At 38.6% G+C, this 21938-nt stretch overlaps 1 protein-coding gene across 7 annotated transcripts in view; it reads left to right on the top strand.

Annotated features, from left to right (window-relative positions):
- CNTN4 (contactin 4) overlaps nucleotides 1–21938 on the top strand; it is a 952026-nt gene that overhangs the window by 741381 nt on the left and 188707 nt on the right. For all 7 annotated transcript variants that reach the window (XM_044253128.1, XM_044253130.1, XM_044253132.1 and 4 more), the window contains one exon: nucleotides 18245–18442. In XM_044253128.1, coding sequence (XP_044109063.1) covers nucleotides 18245–18442 — 198 coding nt within the window. The remainder of the gene's footprint in view (nucleotides 1–18244; nucleotides 18443–21938) is intronic.

Below are 21938 nucleotides of genomic sequence, written 5' to 3'. Positions count from 1 at the left end.
CTCAGGCTGGCTCTTGCTGTATGATAACCCCAGCAAAAAGAGCATGGCTCATTCCCAATAATTTTAGCATAAGCTTCAAAACTGACCTCATGTGCCAGCTTGAGTCACATACCCACCACTAAACTAATTATGGTGACTGGAGGTTATGGGGTGGTGCTGGACAGAATTTTAATCAGGTAGACATAGAACATATGCTCATTCCTGGAACCAGAATGAGGATAAGCCTGACTCATATCATAGCATCTACTGAGAGTGGATGAGAAACAATGCCTGCTGAAAAATGGGGATGAGTTTACAAGGTGTGGGTGAGCCAAGCACCAAAACAAGCAATGTCCAGTTATCATCTTCTACATACTAAGGCGCACTTGCAGTCCAGGAGCACATCCCCAAAGAGTTATTTCAGGAGATGAAAGGTATATACCACTAATCACAAGATAAACTGTCTTGGAAAAGTGAGCAGCATTCAGGAAACCTAATTCCCCTAGAACTGTATCCCTACTGCCTATATTCTGCTCCGTAGTGTCTAGGAGAATGCCTGGCACATTATAGGTACATAGAAATATTTGTTGATTGAGCGATTCAAATCTAGACCTGATGGATATAGAGTCATGGTTTGGGGGATGAAAAGTTCCAGGTGACAGTTGTACAACAATTTGAATGTACTAATGCCACCTGAGCTGTAAACATTGAAATGGTAAATTTTTTGTATATCTTGCCACAATATAATTTTTTAAAGGGGGAGAAAGTGTACACATAGAGAAAGATAAGATTTTGATGGCTTCTTTTGACCTTCCATTTTCCCTTAATGCTTGCCCTAGTCAGTCACTGGACCTCAGGAGTTATGCAGTGACAGAGGGAAAAGATGCAGTTATCCTGTGCTCCTCCACAAGGTGAAGGCACAGATGCTAGCTGCCCTCTGCGTTGTACAAGAAGAGCAAGGAGTACAGAATGGTGGGGATTGGTTTACAATGGTGGGGATTGGCTTTACAACTGCATGTATGAACGGGGTTCAGTCAGTTTGAAAACTATCTTCTCCAAGAGCCAGGCAGGTAAGAATGTAAATGATTAAGTTAATGTGGGTAACAAAGATAAAATGTAGTGAAAAGAAGGGCCATCTGTACCCCAATGTTCATAGCAGCAAGGACTACAATCGCCAAACTGTGGAAAGAGCCAAGGTGTCCCTCAACAGAGGAATGCATAAAGATGTGGTCCATGTATACAATCAGAAAGGAAGAAAACTCAACTTTTGTATCAGCATAAACAAAACTGGAGGAGATTATGCTGAGTGAAATAAGCACAGAGAGTCAATTATCATATGGTTTCACTTACTTGCGGAGCATAAGGAATAACATGGAGGACATTAGGAGAAGGAAAGGAAAAGTGAATTGGGGGAAATCAGAGGGGGAGACAAACCATGAGAGACTGTGGACTCTGAGAAACAAACTGAGGGTTTTGGAGGAAAGAGGGATGCGGGGGGTGAGCCTGGTGGTGAGTATTAAGGAGGGCATGTATTGCATGGGTGTGGTGCATAAACAATGAATCATGGAACACTAAAAAAATTAAATTAAATTTTAAAAAAGATAATGTGGGTAAGGTGGAGTTCCTCATGATCCCTTCAAATAGATGAGCCATTGTGCATCTCTGGCCAGTAACTGCCTTGAGGAAACAGAGGGTCAACATTGCTTGGCCTTGCGGTTTTTCATGAGAAGACTTAAATGTGGAATTCTATGGGAAATCTTTCAATTTTTGAATGTTGGCAGTCATTGAAAAAATTTTTATCTGGTAGGCATGGGAACGAGAACATCTGGCTCATGGGCCCCCAGCTTGAAATAAATGTTGTGTATGTTCCTATCTTTCTGTTTATCTTCAGTTTCTTCCGAAGGACAGACTATTGTTTACTTTCTCACAAAACACAGTAATGACCCCATGTATTTTGTACATTTTGCAGTTTAGGGTGACATGTGTGGTTAGGATAGATATCATCATTCCGGTTTTACTCTTGAAACCACTAAGGCTGTAAGTGGAAGTACTTAAACTTGCACCCAGGTCCATGTGAATCAGGGTGCTCTATCACGAAACTTCAGGCAGTTTCCTTCTTTCAAAACTCCTCACCAGCTTCTGTTATTTATCATTTATCTAGATAAATTATTTTTCCCTTTCATCAGAGAAAGCTGATTTTCTCAATTCCCCACACCTCCTTTTGTTGGTCAGGGAGGAGAAAAAAAAAATCATTACCTATGCGGAACTATAGAAGCAGATTTGTGTATTTAGCTCTAATAGATGCAGTAACCAAGGAATTTAAATCATATAATATTTTCCATCTTCCCAGAGATGGATAAACTCTTTTTTTTTCCCCCCGAGGGAACTTTTAACTTAAGAATGTGTTTAAATCCCCTTGGCATGTCAGAATAATCATTAATGTTTACAGTTGCTATAGCAACTAGAAATGCTGGCGATTGAGTAGGAAAAGAGCCTGGGAGAGGAAGATAAGCTGTGTCAATTATTGAACATCTGTCAAACATTTAGCCAATTTAAAGTGACAGGCAAAATGCTTGAAATCGAAGGTGGGTAAAATGTATTTTTACAAACATTTACTTAAGAACATCAGTTTTGTATTGTTTTGCCACTATTGTAGAGGGGTAATTAACTTTCACTTTCATCCACATAGAGGAGGTATTTTCTATGAGTAAGACATGTTTGTATGTGTGATTTTTTAAAAAATATTTTATTTATTTATTTGACAGACAGAGATCACAAGTAGGCAGAGAGGCAGGCAGAGAGAGAGAGAGAGAGGAGGAAGCAGACTCCCTGCTGAGCAGAGAGCCCGATATGGGGCTCCGTCCCAGGACCCTGGGATCATGACCTGAGCCAAAGGCAGAGGCTTTAACCCACTGAGCCACCCAGGTGCCCCGTATGTGTGATTTTTAACTCTATCATAATATTAACCCATCTCTACTGGATTTACTTTAATGCATCTTGGGCTCTTTCGCATATATTATTTCATTTAGTCGCATGGCAATTACAAAATGGTAAAGTATATCCATTTTGTAGAATTTTATATTTTATGGGGACAGAGAGGTGAAAAAGTAGGTTTTAAAACGTCTGCCTGGGGGCACCTGGGTGGTTCAGTGGGTTAAAGCCTCTGCCTTTGGCTCAGGTCATGATCCCAGGGTCCTGGGATCAAGCCCCACATCGGGCTCTCTGCTGAGCAGGGAGCCTGCTTCCCTCCTCTCTCTGCCTGCCTCTCTGCCTACTTGTGATCAATGTCAAATAAATAAATAAAATATTAAAAAAAAAAAAGTCTGCCTGTTCATTCAGGGCTCTCCTCTTCCCATCATAGCCTACTCATTTATGCAGAGGTAGCATTCTACTTATTTGTCACCCTGATACCCATACCCCGATGGACATCCTAGATCAATTTGTCTCCTTTTGCCTCAGGTCTCATCGCATCCTCAGAACCCTAACATAGCATTCTGGAGAGCCAATACCAATTAGGGAGAGCTCCTCAGTCAAGTTGAAATCTATTTGCACTCCCTGTCTAATAATGATTTCTCACCTTTGCTTGGTGTTTTCTCGTTTACAAATCGTTTTCACGTATATGGTCTTATTCGGTCATCAGGCTTCCGACGTGAGGGTTATCCCTTCTTTACATGTGAGAAAATTGAGGCTTAGAGAGATTAAGTGATTTGGCCAAGATCACAAAAGGAGATGGAGGACACTTCCTCCCCTACTGTCTTTCTACTACACTATATGAGAAAAGAGCAGTGGGTATAAAAACCAAGGTCGTGGGTTCCAAGTGCTGCCTAGTCACTTGCTAACTACAAACCAAACCAAACCAAGAAAGGTTAATTCCTCCCTAGGTACCTCTCCCTGTTCATAAAAGGAGAGTGATAGACAGATGATCTCTAGGATACTTTCCAGCTATAGTCTGTAATACATGAGTTCTAAATACAACTTTGCTGCTACGTTTCCCAAATACAGCATTTGTTTATTACCTAACATACTTCTCTTTATCATCGCCCTCTTCCTCAGTTTCTAGAAGCTGAGAGAACAAATTAGTTTTAAGTTATAATTTTGCTACTTCAAGTATAAGTATACTAGCACTGTACAAATGGTCAGATTTATTTATTTTTTTCTAAGATTTTATGTATTTATTTGACAGAGAGAAATCACAAGTAGATGGAGAGGCAGGCAGAGAGAGAGAGGGAAGCAGGCTCCCTGCCGAGCAGAGAGCCCGATGTGGGACTTGATCCCAGGACCCTGAGATCATGACCTGAGCCGAAGGCAGCGGCTTAACCCACTGAGCCACCAGGCGCCCCAAATGGTCAGATTTAATTTTGGGGGTTAGTTTTCTTTAACGCTAAGTTTTAATAAGTCATTATTCTTTGTGTTTCTCAGTTTCCTTTCCTGGAAAATAGATATTGCCTCCTAGAGATGAACCAAATGATTAACATAAATGAAAATAATCTCAGAAAAATGAGTACTATACTAAGATAAAATGTCATTGTAGCTTTATTAATCACAAACCCTGATCTGGTCAGATAATATAAGTGGATGATTTAGAATGGATCTTTACAGTGAAGTTGAATGAATATATAGATCATCAAATAGTTATTTTTCCAATCCTTTATCAATAATAACAATAAATATTGAGTGCTTGTATATGCTGGACACTGTGCTAACTGTAATAAGGCACTTAGCTTACAGCATTGCCCTTGATCCTCTCAACCACCTATAAAGTGTAGTATTATCCCCACTTTTCAGATAAGAAAATTGACTCTGAGATAATTTAAGTAGCCTGTGTCTTACAGAAATGGCAAAGTAAGACTATAGGACCAGAGAGATATGTCTAACTCCAAATGCTAGGGTACATATTTGACCAGTCATAGAGAATACTCTTAAAATACCTCAGGTGAGGAGATTTAATTTTAACACACACACACACACCCCAAATAAAAAACTGTGGTTAGCAGATGTTATTTTTCTCTGAAAACGCCTCTCAAAGCTGCCTCCCTCCCCAGCCCCCTGTCTTTGCTGTATTACCGTAAAAGAGATACAAGAGTCATTGGTAAGAATCCACTATTTCTAAGAGTCAGTTTTAAGTAGTAAGTGGAGTGGGAGATTAGTATACAATTATTTTTCAAAGGACATTGAGAGGAGACTTAGAACAGTGTAAGAAGAGGACACTGCTAAATGGAAGAGGGGAGGTGGGATCAGCCTCTAACTAGAAAAAGAGATGACAAGGGTTTATAGTAGTCAAGACACTTGATCATAGAGGACAGAAACTCAGGATCCACTAGGGAACTTTTTTTAATGAACAGATTTACTGATTTTTAAAAAGCAGGTTATATGAAAGACAAGAATGCTCCCTCCAAGTTGGTTTTCTTGGGTAACTCAGATGCCACCTGCATTCACTTGTTCTGCCTCTCAGCCCTGAGTCTTGGGTTTATCCTCTCAGACCCGCTTGTCCATAGCACATTGCACATGGGCAGAAGGCACTTTGCTGTGCAGCCCCAGAATCTCCATACCTGAGGAAAAATGGTCCCTTTTTGCAGGGGTTTGAATTTTAGAAGTTTTTGATTGGCTGGTTTGCATCATATGACTCTTCTTGAACACTGTGCCTTAGGGGATGAGGTAATCGGATTGGTCTAGCTCAAGACTCATCCCGATTCCTGTGGCCAACCTTTAAAGAATGACAGCTTGGTACTATGAGAACCAATTGAAGATGTATTGCCAAGAAGAGAAGCCTGCTTTTTATGGCAAGGCAAATAGGGAAGAAAAACTCAAGAACGATTCAATTTTCCTTTGGTTCTGTCCACCGCATCTCAAGGCAGAACTTGACCATTGAGTATCTTTTCAGTGAATATCTTTTCTGTTTTTAAAGGTATAAATAATATGTCAGTGAACATCTTTTTTGTTTTTAAAGGCATAAATAAAAATAAATACTTCTGTTTAGGAACGTTTTTTAATAGACCACAAGGCCAAATGCTTTTGTTATTCGTTTTAGTTAATCATTGGCAAAATACAGAGAAGAGGTGCGAAAAAGCATCTTGGATTACAATGAAAACTAGTATTTGCTTGGCAGATTTGATTAAGGGTTAATTTAGGCTCAGAATTTAAATGTCAATTGTTTGAATTTTGATCACATCTTTAATTGAGGAGGGTGTAGAATTGTTTAATAATCTGATGAAAAGGCTGTGTATTAGTGACTTGCGTGGGAGTTGGTGACATTGCTTGAAAACTTGTTCTGTTAGTCATATTACTGCTTGAATCCTTTTAAAAATGTATATAATTAGAGTTTAACTGACATTTTCTACCATTTACTCAAAATTTTTAATCATTCCTACAAATGCATTTCGTTCACGCATTGAGTATTTTTTTCCTTTCTCCCCAGAAATTGCTAAGCCTATATTAATAAGACAGATTTTGATTATGTTGTGACAAAAAGCACAAATTGCATTAATGATGATTTGTGGGGCCCTTTCATAGAAAATATCTTTAAATGTTGATATACGAGTGACCTGTATATCCTGATATTTCAAGATTTAACTGGTTACCAAGTTCCCTGAAATTCTGAACATCTCTTGAGTGCTGTACCGGAGTGGCATACAAAAGCAAACAGGAGGGTGCTGATCCCTGCCACATTTCCCATTGTAGTTATTTCAGCAAAGGGCCTGGCAATGTCAGTCATGATAACCCCTGCACCCACCTTGTTACTGGCTCAATTAAGCTAAAAGTGGCTGTGGCAATGGCTCTAGCATGGAAAGAGGAATCTTTGCCAAAGTACCGTTTCAATCCTAAATCTAATTCCACTGGTTTTCTCTGTGGTCCTAGAATAGATCACGTGTTTTCCTATGTCTCATTTTCCCTGTCACTCCAATGGAAATAATCTTTATTCAACTTATTTCCAAAAACGGATAGAGGCAACAAATGAGATAATGAATACTAGAGTGTTATGAAATGTCAAAATTTGGTTCTGCTCATGTACTTGTAAGACAAAGCCTTACTTAAGGGTAGATATGAAAATCTGGCTCACCAAATCCAAGTTTATTTCCTCCTACAAGTAAATATTGTAGTCCAGGGATGACTGCCACTTTCAAGTACCCACAATCTTGCCAGGCCACACAGGTGTCATCTGGTTTCATTGCCTCATGTCATTTAGCCTGTTGTGTTATATGGGCTAGCCATCTCTGCATGCCTACCTCTCTGCTTTTACTGAGTCTTTCTCTTAGGTATTTGGAAGATTATGAATTAGTCATCTTCTTTTACTACCATTTTGTAAACTCAGTAAAACTGCATCAGAGAGTTAGAAGAAAAAAAAGGGGGGAAGGGTTTTTTTGTTTTTGTTTTTGTTTGTTTGTTTTTAGAGAAAAGACTTAGGCATTCTGATTTTAAAATATGGGGTCTGGGGCACCTGGGTGGTTCAGTCATTAAGCATCTGTCTTCAGCTCAGGTCATGATCCCAGGGTCCTGGGATCTAGCCCGACATCGGGCTCCCTGCTCCGTGGGAAGCCTGCTTCTCCCTCTCCCAATCCCTCTGCTGTGTTCTCTCTCTCTGTGTGTGTGTGTGTGTGTGTGTGTCTCTCCCTGTCAAATAAATAAATAAAATCTCAAAAAAGAAAATGTGGGTTCTGATGTTATAGATTTTCTGTCCTCTAATTTCAGTGATTCTGATTTGCAGTCAGTGGTCTGATGGATACATTGTATTCTCTTCTTTACAGATAACTTCTTTCTCACTAATACTTTTGGCCTGGAGTTCAGTAATGAGTTGTTGCTCTAGGAAACTTGTAACATTTGGAATTCCAATTCAGTTCAACTAATATTCACTAAGTTGATTATGGAATGTGAGGGACAAAGCATATGTTCCCCTGCCATATGTATTCTTGTCCATAAGTAATACTCAAATCTGTTATCTGGAGAAGAAACAAGCAATTGAGCCATTGTAATAAAGGAAAAACAAAATTTTAATGTGTGAAATACTGTGTAGTTGCCATGAGGCAGAAAAGAAACACATGGCTCATTTGGTTGTTGAGGAGAGACCACATGTATTTTCCAAGAGGGAAAATGGCTCTTTACAAAAGGTAGTTATTGAGATAAGCAGAAGTTGGAAGGCATCCTGAGAGAGATTACCTAAGCCTAAGCAGGGAGAATTGAAAAGCATAGAGCACATCAGGGGATCAGTTACTGTTTTTCCACTCTACCTTAAGCAACCCTACTTAGCAGGACAAACATTTCTTTTTTTTTTTTTTTAAAGATTTTATTTATTTATTTATTTGACAGAGAGAAATCACAAGTAGACAGAGAGGCAGGCAGAGAGAGAGAGAGGGAAGCAGGCTCCCTGCTGAGCAGAGAGCCCGATGCAGGACTCGGTCCCAGGACTCTGAGATCATGACCTGAGCTGAAGGCAGCGGCTCAACCCACTGAGCCACCCAGGCTCCCCCAAATACAGTTTTGTTGGAAGGCTAAATCACAAAAAAGTGAAAAAACAGAGCTCCCTGCTTAAAGCCAAGACAGGTGGGCAGAGCCTTCCTGCAATGCCTTATCTTTGCATTTAAAGATGACTTCAGAGGGAATAGATATGTATTGTATGACAAAGTAATCAAAGTAATCAGCCTCTCTGATGTTTTGCAGAGCCTAGCTTGAAGAGTACACCCCCAGAAAATGGACTTACATGGAGAGAGGAGTAGAAAGCTAAAACTAGATGATTTGAAGTCCTGCTTTGGAAGGACTTGCCTACTAGCTTAATGTATTTTATTTGATCCAAGTTGCAGTGGATATCACAGAGGACTTGTGTGGGAAGGAGGAACATGATCCAAAACTATTCTTTGGACAAATTAATCTGGCAATGGTATGTGGGTTGGCCTGGAAAGTTGGCAAAATGGCAGGATGGTCTTAGGCCAATGACAGGTAATGGTGAGATGGGCACAGAAGCAAAAAATCCCGTGAAATTCTAATCCACGGGATTTGGATAACTGATTGGCTATGCTTTCCTCCAACAGTACCTTCCCCCAACATTCCTAGAGAGAATCTGAAATCAGGCAGAAGGTGTTGTTGAAGGGGACATAAGCATTAAGCTGAAGGAGTTAGATCTTATTTTCTTCTGTTTACTTTCCACCTGAGGGAAAGTGACATTCTCTCTGGAATGGGGCATTGAACTTTGATAGCTCTCTCGTTAACTGTTAAGCAGTTTTCACATTGAAGTATTTTATACGTGACTGTCAAAGGTATCTATGCTTCAAGCAAGCATACTTACCAAATGAGCTATGGATATTGTATTTGGGGTCTTCATCAAATACGGTGATACCTTTGATTTCTTTATTTTTATTTTTTTTATTATTTTATTTTTTTTTCAGTTATTTGTTAAAAATCTGGCATTTAAAGAAATCAAAGGATCGGGTCCCACATCGGGCTCCTTTGATTTCTTTAAATGCCAGATTTTTAACAAATAACTGAAACAAGTACCCTTTAATCCCAATGAGCAGTATTTTTATCTGCCCTTGATAGTCCAGTCAAGTTGCCTGTCTCCGCTCTAGCCTTGCCGGTTTGACTATGCTGAGTGGGCTGCACCACTGCTGATACAGATGTACAAAGCTCTATTGTTGACCGTGTGTAGTTTCAGTACCACCCCTGCCTTTATTCCATTAGCTCACATTTATATTCTCAAGTACCATTTTCATGCTAACAAAAACATGCAGCTAAGTGTCAATGCCATTTCTATGGCTTTCTTCTGTATTCCAAAACAGGTCATAAGCTAAATTGCCTACCGAGCCATGTGGGCCAGTATAAGAAGTAGGGATTGGTAGAAACTGTGACAAAATGGAGACCACCTGCTCTCTCCTAAATGGCAAGCCGGTACTCAGTTCTGCCAGTGGTTTCCCTGATGGAATGAGATTAATGTGTTTCAGTCCTTTAAAGCAGTGTTTCTTCAAGTAGGATGATGTCCAGGCCAGCAGCAGCAGCAGCAGCAGGACCACCACCTGAGAACTTGTTTCAAATTCAGATCCTTGGTCCCCACCCCAACCTTCTGAATCAGAAACCTGATGTGGACTGGAGCATTCTGTGTGGTAACAAGGCGTTCTAGTGATTCTGAGCTCACTCAAGTTAGAGAACCGTTAGTGTAGCAGACGCCATGCTGAACCTCTCTAATTCCTCTTGAGGACTGATAACTGAGAGTTGCGTTTGAGTTTCAAGAAAGTCCCAATATGGAGATGTTTATTTGATTTTTACTGTTTTTAAAGCATGCAAAACCATAGAAGACATGCATGCTTATGCCAGCTAAATCCATTCTGTGTGCCATCAGTTCCCAGCCTCTACTTAAGAGTCTGAAAGTGCTCACGAGGAGGATGCTGTTCTGTAGAAAAAATATATGGATTTTTTCCCTTCGTGGATGAAAGTTTGCTGACATCAGACCTAGACAATATTTCTCAAACTTTTTTTCTGATATATTTCTGAGAGCAAAGGAGAGTCAGCATGTCCCCCTAGGAATGTGGGAACACATCCTGAAGCAATCAGCTACAAGTATATGATTTTGTTGAAGCCTTTCCTTATACATTTAAGATTTGTGTGAGTTTTATATCTATTCCATATATACTCCTATTTGGCTTATGAGCGAGACAATGTATTAAATTGCCTTCAAGTTAAATTCCTTAACTTAAGCCTACAGAATTTTAAAGAACATATATGCCCTTCAAAAATGCTTAATCTACTCAATAAAATAGAGGCAAGAAAACAAGAAGTAACCCATAAAATGGAGGAGACTATAAGTTATACACAAGAGCAATATGCAGTCTATATACTTGAGAAGAAAATGTCCATTTTTTCCATCTTACTTCCCATCTCTCCACTTCCTCATCTGAGTGACCAAAGAGCATGTACTAGATAATCATTGACTACACTGAGTGAATAGTCAGGAGGCTTATTTTTAGAAGTGCTTGCCACTAGTTTGCATGGGATTAAGCACTTGCCTAATCCTTGCCTCGTGTGATCACCACTTCATTTCTCCTAAATCACTTCTACAAAGATGGTAAAGAGTTTTGACCTTACGTGCCAGCACCAGCTGCTTGGAGGTAACTATATGAAGCACTGTATTGACAATGATCATGAATCGAGGTAGGGCAGAGTCAATTACCGGTGTCAGCTGTGGGTACAGGAGTAGCTATTGGTGGTCCAGCTGGACAGATGCATGCTGTCCCCACTCCACCCAGCATCACTTTCTCATGAGAAACAATTTCTGAACGCTGACAAGTCCTGCTTATTGCTGCAGATTGTCTAAACCAAGTTCTCTGAGCTACAACGCAACCTATATTGTAAAGGGCCATGGTCATCATTGGAGGTATTCAGTGCCCACTGGTGTGTGTTGTACTTAATCAAGGTACAGTGTCTGTCCTATTTCAGCCCTTCAGATTTCAGCTTTTTCCAGATACCTCCTCTCTCCTTCTGTTTCACAAAATGCTGTTGACTATATGACAGTTCAAATATGACTGTATATGGATCATTTAGGGTCTTAATATAATTAGAGGTCTTATCCAGATGCATCGTCACTTAGAAGTCAGTCTTTTGGCCACTTCCTCTTGGAATAACACAAATATTTTAAATGACAATACCCTCTTCTCCAAGGCTCTCCTGCCACCTGTTTAATGATGCAGAATCACTAGCGCCTGCTTAGTGCTCAAGGTTTCTGGTACCATTCTTAGTTTCTCTAAAATTTATAACATCTCCCTTTCCCTGAGTTAATAGAAAGACCAAATACTCATCAATCCATTTATAAGCAAAAACAAAAACATAGTCACAAAAGTTGACATCAACATGTATGATGTTCAGTGTGACTGGGCAGGGCAAGTATTCTTTTTATTATTTCTACTTTTCAGATGAGAAAACGAAGGAATGGAAATTACTTTCTAGCCGATAAGCTAAAGCCAAGACTCAGTCCAGATATTTTGACAACAAATCAGGGATCTCTGAACTGAGATATGCCTTTTTTCCCTTTGCCGAGGCAAACTACCAACAGGATCTAATCCCTGTGTTCACTCCCATTGCTGAGCTGAGCTCCATGCTTTTGTGCAAGGTTGGTGTTTAGTAAATCTTTGGCCAAGAATTAAACTAGTGAATGTACTCGTCTAACCCAGTTTATTTGTAGAATCACTTAAGATACATTTTTCACATTTACCTGCTTAGAACCCTATCTCAGTTTAAACTCTAGTTCCAAACACTGTATAAAAAGTAGACTAAATGTTGATAAAACTATCTAAAAATAAGGAGACTCTTGTGCCATTTAAATAATTTACCAAAGTAAAAATGGTTATAGCCGAAAGACTGGAATCCAGATATCTTGACTGTTAATTTTACTATCTTTCTTCTACATAACACAATGGAGCTGAATTCAAATAACCATAGTGTAGTATTTGTATATGCGTGTTTGTGTGTGTGTATGTGCGTACGTGCACACATGAGCATGTGTGTAAAGTTCTAGTTCTGAGGGTATCAGTCTGGCTCAGTTGGTGGAACATGTAATTCTTGGTCTCAAGGTTATGAGTTTGAGCCCCACACTGGGGGGTAGAGATTACTTTAAAAATTTTTTTTAATTTAAAGAAAAAGTTCTAGTTCTAATTTTGTCAGTAAACACCTATGTATTGTTAGCAAGTTACTCAGTATATTTGGATCCCCCTTTGTCATTTGTCAAATTAGGATGTTGGATTTGATGTTACACCTAGAGAATTGTGGGATTTTAATGCTGAAAGATACTTAGAGATCACCTAGTTGTACTCCCTCACCTACAGATGAGGAAATTTACAGATAAGGAAAACTGATCTTTTCTAGCTCCAAAATAAATTCAGAGGGGAACATATGGGTTCCTAACAGAATCAGCTCTTCCAATACTGTGACTACCCACTTACCAAATGTGTAGTTGTGATCCACGCATGTAGTTTCTCCAGATTTAATTTTCCAACTCTGTAAAATTGACGGGGTCATCTTAAGGTTCCTTTCACATTTGAAACTTTGAGGATTAAGAAAGGCATCTTTGAAAACTGACATTTGTCTACCCCTGGGACAGGACTCAGAATGTCATGAAGCATAACATAACTCTAGAAAGAAATTAGCAACAGGAACACGTTAAGAGCATCCATCCAAAGCACTCTGATCACAGGGTGAATTTGCTCAATGAATGCTTAAATGTGAAAACTGTTTGATTGATGTCTTATTTGAAAATGAATAACCTGGCGTTCTTTGCCCTTGGCCCAAAGAAATGGAAAAAAGAACCAAGTTAGGGTGAAGTTTTATAGTTAATTTCCTGTAGATTTGGATGCTACAAGTCAGAAAACCATCACTAGGTCCTTCTTAAGTATCACATAACTAGTTTCAGTATTTTTCAATTGAGCATCAGAAGCTTCATAATATATTAAATATTGTATTCCAAGTATCTGTTTACTGAGTTGTTACAAATTGCCAATGGGACAGGAACTGTTTGTCACTTCCAGAGCAATTAGTGTGTGAAAACTTATCAAAAGAAATCTGTCAAGTTTGAGTAAGTATAAATATTGCATGGAAGTCCCTAAGGAAATCAAACTGAGTGGGATACATTTTTGCTCATGGCAGCGCATGAGAATTTATTTTGTTTTATTTACTTGGCTCTATTTTTCAGGATGTTGATAGCATTTCATGTAACCCAATGGATTAATCTTTGGCTCTGATAAAAATAGACTTTGATTCTTAGGGGAAAGCTAGAGTATCTGTTGAGTGATACAATCGTACTGGCTCCTTTCTTTCAAATTTGAAGAGCTCTTATTTGCTTCCTGGCGGGAGCACTGGAATGGGAGTATAGCTAAAAGGACTATTACGTAGAGATCTTCCTCCGCTTCAGATGGGGTCACATCCCAATTAATCCATCATAAGTAGACAATGTATTTCATACACCTAACCCACCGGCCGTCATCACTTAGCCTAGTCTACCTTAAAGGTTCTCAGAACACTTACATTAGCCTACATTAGGGCAAAGTCCTCTGACACAAAGCCTATTTTATCATAAAGTGTTGAAGAGCTCATGTAATTTATTAAATACTATACTTGAAGCAAAAAACAGAATGTGTGTATGGGTACAGAATGATTGTAAGCATATCAGTTGTGGACCCTCCTGATGGCATGGCCACTGGGAGCTGCGGCTGCAGCCCCCGCCCAGCATCACAAGAGTGTGTAGGACAGTCTCTCGCCAGCCCAGGAAGAGATCCAAATTCACATTTTGAAGTATAATTTCTCCTGAATGCATACTTTCATACCATCATAAAGTCAAAACATCAAAAGTCAGGACCATCTGTAGTCTACTTTGCCACTTTTTTGACTCTCCAACCTTATCCTTTCTAGGCTTCAGTTTTTTCATATCTTTAGAATAAAGGACAAGTGATCTATTGGATAATTTTTAGCTTCACTAACCCATCTTAGTTCCATTGATGTCTCCATTATCATTACATTATCTTTCTCATGCTCCTTCCTCATTGTCCTGGACAAATAAAAACACAGTATTTACAGGTAGTGACATTTGCTATAAAGAAAAATAAATTGGTATCTTTTATAGAGATGTCCCCCTTTCAGGGGACTCGGCATTTAGGTCGATATGATCTCACCAGTGTAGCAATCAAGACTTTTTGAACGACCTTTGCACTTTAGGATTCAACGGTATTTACAAAGTTCACATGTTCAACTGACATTAGTTAGGATCTTTAACATAAGCCATTTGAGACCGCTTTTGGCAACTGTGGTTTGTTTCTTTTCTACACCATGGAAAATCGTTATAGTGTTATTATTACATTTTGGAAAGCTTATTACAATTTTAATTCAGCATTTTGTTGCTTTCTGTTGTTTAGAGTCACTTAACGATCCATCCCACGCTGAAGCAATAGAGTTGATAATCTTCATATTATACTTAATGTTTCTAAAATGGAAATCACTCCCATTTGTCCAGGGTTCCCTACGCAGGTTTACCTACGTCTTGTGACCTATTAATAGATGTTTTAGAAAAACAGTATGTATGTAGAGGGGATTGTGGGGAGGGGGGAGGTTTTATGATCAAGTAAGTCCTGTGTGCTTAAATATGCTCTGAAGAATTTGAGGAATCTTGGGATGTTAAAAATCTCTTGCAAGGATTTATTCTGAAAGAATAAGTTTAAGAATCTGTCAAACTTTGGGTAATTTAGGGCTTCTCAAAGTCATTTGATTATATAACCCTTTTAAATTTGAGATAGGTGGGAGGGAGACTACTTCTGTTAACAAAAAAATTAATATTCTAAGGACCACAGTTTAATAAACACTGCAGTGTATGCTTCAGGTTGTTTGTATCTTCTGCTAAAGCACTAAGTCACTTATGTCACAAAAGCAGTGAAACCAAAATAATTAACTTATTTTTAAATAGCCAAACAGCAGGTTAATTGGGTATGTTTTTTACTTTTACTTTTAAAATGATTAACTTAAAATGATTCAGATGTGCTTAGGACTCAGAGTGCTTTCACATAAAAACAACCTCACTACGGAGACTCTTTTTTTTTTTTTTTAAGATTTTATGTATTTATTTGATAGACAGTGATCACAAGTAGGCAGAGAGGCAGGCAGAGAGAGAGGGGGAGGCAGGCTCCCTGCTGAGAAGAGAGCCCGATGCAGGGCTCGAATCAGGGCTAGATTGCAGGACCCTGGGATCGTGACCCAAGTCGTAGGCAGAGGCTTTAACCCACTGAGCCATCCAGGCGCCCCACTGAACTCTAGGAAACAAACTGAGGGTTGCTGGAGGGGAGGGGGGCAGGCGATGGGGTAACTGGGTGATGGACATTAAGGAGGGCATGTGATGTAATGAGCACTGGGTGTTACATGCAACTGATCAGTCACTGAACTCGACCTCTGAAACTAATAGTATACTATATGTTAATTAATTGACTCTAAATTAAATTAAATTAAATTTAAAAAAGAATCCTCACTACATACCTGCATCACATTTATTATTATCCCCAGTTGGTGGGTTAAAAGTTGAAAGTGAGAATGTTTAAATGGCTTCACTTATGTAATACAGGTTTGAAATTTGGTCTTTTATTTTTATTTTTTTTTAACTCCAATTAAAAAAATAACAAAGATGACCTTTCTTTTCCCCCTGCTGATATCCGTGGTTCATACAACTTTTTGCCTTGTCCTACAGGATTCAAAGAGGTTGCTATCACTGGCCACTGGCAACAATCTTGAAAAATGTCTTTAGAAAAAGAAAATACAGTTTCATGTATTTGATTACAACTCTCTTTGGAGAGGTGTAGGTTGATTAATATTGTGCTGGTAAATTACTTTCTAACTTCTACCTTGTGACTTTGGAGATGCTAATTTATACTTAAAACTCTCCTATAGCTAATTAGGGGATAGACAATGTTCTCCTCATTGTTCATGTGAGAAAACTGAGATGCTCAGAGATTACTTAGTTTGCCCAAAACTCACACACCATATTGAGTAAGTAGTACACTCTACTTTGCTATTTGCTCTGTTGTTTGTTAAAATCCTCTGGTTTTGTATGGAAAAACTACCATACCAATTGAACTTACCCACGACCTATTGTAGGGGTTTTCCTCCCCGAGACTTTAGTTGCTTGCTGGGAAGCACTTGCTTATTTATACTGAGTATCCTCTTGACATCAGCATGGGGTTACTTATAATTACAGGCACATGTGTAAATAAAATGATTAACTATTCTCATATAAACATAATTATATCTCTCTAAAATAATACATGCGGAAATGTTATAATCCAGTGATAAAGGGAAAGCAATCTGCATGACCCCTCCTTTGTATGTAAACAGTGGATTATTAAGGCAGAATATGTTTCCTGGTGCATATTTGGTTATTGAGGACAATTACACTTAGGACTCATCTAAGTATTAAACAGCAGAAGTGCCGTTTCCAACAATTACTGTTCTCTATAAAAAGCTGACGTCCTTCCGCCATTTTCCAAGGACATTGCCTACATTTGAACTTTAGTCCAGGATTCTATTAAAGAGAGATTATAAGAATTCAGCTAACTAGTTCTGAAACCAGTGTCTTCTTTTCTATCTAGTTGCTCCTCCCTCCCCACCAGAGTAACTTTTGAAGATAATATGGGCATGTTAACTGATCAGTGCTGGTGGCTAGTATATCACTTCCCCAGCTTTGAACAAATCTGGAGATCACTCCTTAAAGAGAGGGATCATAGAAAGCCTGGAGCTGAAGAAGTTTGATTTCCTTGGAGCACAGTAGTTCACTGTAGCAAATCATTTAAGCTCACTGTCATTTAGGATTCGTCCCTGTAATTGAAAGCATGGCATCACATGTTCATTCACAAAGCATTTACCTAATTCTTCAGAAAAATTAGAACTTTGAGGCATATGTTTTCAGGTGTGGCTGCCTCTCACACTTGTCCCACTGGAACTCTGGGATGAGTAAGTATTTGCAAAAAAGTTGTTCTTAGACTGTGATAAATTTTTCAGCCAATATTTTTAAATACACATTTACGTTTGGGACCAGCCAACCAGTCAGTCAGTGTGTTTACCAAGTATTTGCTACAATATTAAACCACCGTCTCACTCAAATAATGGAAAAATAGTTCAACCTCACAAGTAAGGAAAGAGTAAGAATTAGCTTTGATAGCAAGAGACTTTGGGAGAAGAATAAATTGAGAGTTAGGAATTATTCTGTCCCTAAGTAGGGTGAAGAGTTTGGATTAGTTACTTTGTTGCACAGTTTCTCAGTTAATAGAAAACTGTAAAATGCATTGAAAACCACAAAATGTTATGTAGGTATGTGGCACTATGATGCACTATAATGATTATTATCTATAAAATGAGAGAAGTGATTCAAATAGTTTTCAGGGTGACTTCCAGCCTTATGATATCAAAATTATAGGCTCTCTAGGTCTGTAATTTGAGCATTAGCTCAGTAAGTATTGCATAGTGCTTGGCACATGCTTAATAAACTATAAATGCTTATTCCCTTGGCTTAAAGAGGTTGGACTTCTTTTAATCAACTATCAGTATACCTTTTAGTTCTCTCAAAATAAAAATCTTATTGACTGACACTACGAGTACTGGTAAAATGCTTAAGGGATTATGATTACTTTCTATTTATATGTAATAGCAGGCTGAAAAAGGATCATTGGCAACAGTATGAATTTCTAACTTGACCATTTCTTTCATGAATACAGTAGCATTCCAATGCCAGAAGACATATTTGTAATGATGATTCCTTTGCTTTCAGAGCTGAGCTATGCTTGGATCTTCAATGAATACCCTTCCTATCAGGATAATCGCCGCTTCGTTTCTCAGGAGACTGGGAATCTATATATTGCCAAAGTAGAAAAGTCCGATGTTGGGAATTATACCTGCGTGGTTACAAATACAGTGACAAACCACAAGGTCCTGGGGCCACCGACACCACTAATACTGAGAAATGATGGTGAGTTTCCTAAGGGATTTTGTTCTGGGTTTTTTTTTTTTTTTGTGGTCCCGTGTTGCATATGGAAAATTGTCACATTATTGGCACACTAACCCTGATTGTCTAAATTAAATTTAAGAAAAGTTTAATGCTTTTTACATTTGGTACCTATATTTTCTCCATTTGTATAAGAAAAAACCCATGAATCCATTTTGGAAAACTAATTAGTAGTTTAATTGCTAGTTTCAACATGGATGGAATGTGGATTTAGGTAAGTATAAATAACAAAGAAATATATTTCTTGTTCTTTTTCACTTAATATATGAACACAGGCGGATGAAGTGGAAGGTTGAACAACTAGCTCATTAATTAATTCTATGTAATTTAGTATTCAGTGTTTGGAAAGAAGTTTTAAATTATCCAAATAACTTCTGGATTAATGATACTAATGACATAGTTTACACCACTGTGAAATACAGGAATACCAATGCCTATTTGAGAAATAAGTTTTAATTTCCAACAATCATGTAAAAAGATTTCAAGAAAATATATGAATTTCACCTTAAATATCTAGATAGATGACATAACAATGTGCTTTTCAAAGACAATCGTACTGAATAGTATATCAAACTCTAGTACCGTTATGCCTTTCCCCCACTCTGAGTATTTATATGTATTCTGTTCCCTCTTCTTGAAATGCTTTTCCTTCTCTGAATCTCAGCCTTCCATTTGACTGACTTGTACTGGCCCTTTCCTTTTCTTCAAGTATATCACTTTCTCCAGGAAGTCTTCTCTGCCTGACCCCATCTGCACTATGCTGCATCAGGTGTCTTCTCAATAAAGTCCAGCAATGTCTGTAATGTCAAAGTTCCTAAGAACTCTTCATTCTGTATCATAATCACCAGTGTGATACCTGTCTCCCTCACTACAAACCTGCTGTTTAGAAGCACACACAGTGCCCTGATCACTAGTATATGTCCAGCACTTCATGCAGTAACGAGAACATAGATGCTTCTTAATAAATACTTATTGAGCAAAAGAAAACAAAGGCATACTCAAGTCTTTAAAAAAATGGCTGGCATAATGATTTAAACAGTCATGGTTTACATGTTTAAGTTTCTACTCTTTTTAAATTCCTTTCCCATTGAGTATACATTGGAACCTTCCATTATGAACAGGAATCACTAGACTCATTACACAGACGAAGAGACTGTCAGACAAGAACATTAACAACAAGCATCTCCTGGGAGCTTGCTGTTTGCTGGGTGCTCAGGATTTCACCAGGATTATTTCATTCAAACTTTAAGCAACTATATAAGGAATTTCCTCTTTTATTTATTTTTTTTTTATAGATGAATGAACTGGGGCTCAGACATGTTAAACAGCAAATCCCAAAGCCCCACAGTTAGCTAAAAACTAATGGCTTCAAGATTCACACTTGGCTCCCATGTCCTATTAATTCCAGAGCCTAATATCTTAACTCCTCACTTCCTGTTTAATTTTGTTACACTCTGCCACCTCTTACCTGAATTTATAAAGAAAAACTTGGCAAATTGGCAAATTCAAGCCTGGAACTCAGATTTCTCTCCAAATGTGTTCCTCTTCCCTTCTGTACTGAAAAGACTTAGTACCCAAGTGGGGCTGTAAATCTGAACCTCCCAGAACAGGGCATTTGCAGACAAACCAGCTCTGCAAAGAGGGTCTGAGCACATACACCATGCTATGTAATTTTTTAGCAAATAATGTAGATTTCAGTCATTCCTTTATTTATTCCTTCCTGCATTTCACATGTATTTATTTAATACTTACTGTGTAACAGATACTACCCTGGTACCAGGGAACAAGAATAATATCTCATTGCACTTATATTCTCTAGGAGGACACAGGCAAAAACAAACATAAACAAAAACAAAAGCCTAGTTATTCTAGGTAGTAATAAATAAACCAGTATGTTAAAATAGAGGCTCTGTGGCGTGAATGTCTACTTTAGTCAGGATTGTCATGGAATGTCTTTCTGAGGAGGTGACCTGCGAGCTGAGACCTGAATGATAAGAAGTCAGCCCTGTGATGATCAGAGGGAGGAGCAGTGCAGGCTGAAGTAGCATTACATGCAAAGGCCCTGAGGCCTGGGGGCGGGGGTGGGGGGGTGGGGACCACTTGTCATGTTCAGTAGCAAAAGAGATTGTGGGCATGGTTGGAGCACAGTGAGCAGAGTGAAGGGTGTTTTGAGTTGAGGTTGGAAAGGAATCAGTAGCCAGATCATGTAGACCAGATTTTATTTCAAGTGCAATGAGAAGCCACAAGAGGATTTTATTCAAGAGAGTGATATGTGTTTTTTAAAAGTTTGTTTAGTTCCTGTGTAGAAACAGACTTATAACAAGTGAGAGGGGACACTAGATATCCAACTAAAAGACTATTGAAGTAATTCAGTTGGGATATGATGGCAGCTTGAACTAGGGAGTAGTAGCAGATAATAGAGAAGTGGGTGGATTGAGGATACAGTCTATAGGTAAAACTGCCAGGACTTGCTGAGGCACTGGATGTGGGAGGTGTTAGAAGAGAATGTCAGGGATGACACATGGGTTTCTGATGTCACAACTGGGTTTATGGGAATGCCATTTACTGAAATGGTTTCACTGAACAGGTTTATAAGGGAAAATCTGAAGTATTATTTTAGTCATTATTGGTAAAGCCAAAAGCATGACTTCTCTCTTGGCAACAAAAAGAATTATTTTGTTTTATGCTTCTTGTCCCATCTCTCTATCCTAATACTCATCTGATATATTCACATGCTTATCAGCTTGCCTTCTTCCCCAACCTTGCCCACAGTTACATGTGATCAAGCATAGGTCCATCTACCTTTGTTCCAGGGAGAAGCACCATGCTTGCCAGATGACATGTGTTAAATGAATATGTTGGGGTAAGCTGAATTATATTAAATAAAACTGAAAATTTTGTCAGTTTAAAGAGAATAGTAGGCAAAGGACCATTTTTGTCCAAAAGCTATTGATGTTATCTCTTCACAGACCAAAGGATGAAGAACCTTTTTCAAAAGGTGTGCTTCACTGGCATTGTGTACAGAATTACTTAAAAATAAATCCCTGTGACCTCTGCTTATAATGCACTTTTGCCAAAATGTCTGTTCAGTGGTGTTATTACCCATTCAGGTGTGTCAAGTCACAAATGTAATGAAATATTGATGAAGTGCTAAGACACAGCCCAGGAGACACATTGCCCAGAGTTGCTAGAAGGAACAAAAATTCAGGAACACAAGAACTCCAGAATCATCACGGACACCTCAAGTTGCCAGCAACTTTGCCTTTTGCTTAGCTTTTAGATTTATCTTAACTTGTCTAGTATATCATCATCGAGATGACGAATGTTTTTTACTGGAATATTTTATCACAAAATTAACAGAACAAGGATCCCATTCTTCAGCAATTAATGCCCATTTATTCTTAATTTCCATGAGAGTTGCATGGTGAAAGTTCATAATATGTCTTTCCCATTTAGGCTG

This window comes from Neovison vison, chromosome 6 (assembly GCF_020171115.1).
Source record: "Neovison vison isolate M4711 chromosome 6, ASM_NN_V1, whole genome shotgun sequence".
In the NCBI taxonomy this organism is placed as follows: domain Eukaryota; kingdom Metazoa; phylum Chordata; class Mammalia; order Carnivora; family Mustelidae; genus Neogale; species Neogale vison.
This window is presented reverse-complemented; position numbering and strand designations above follow the sequence as displayed.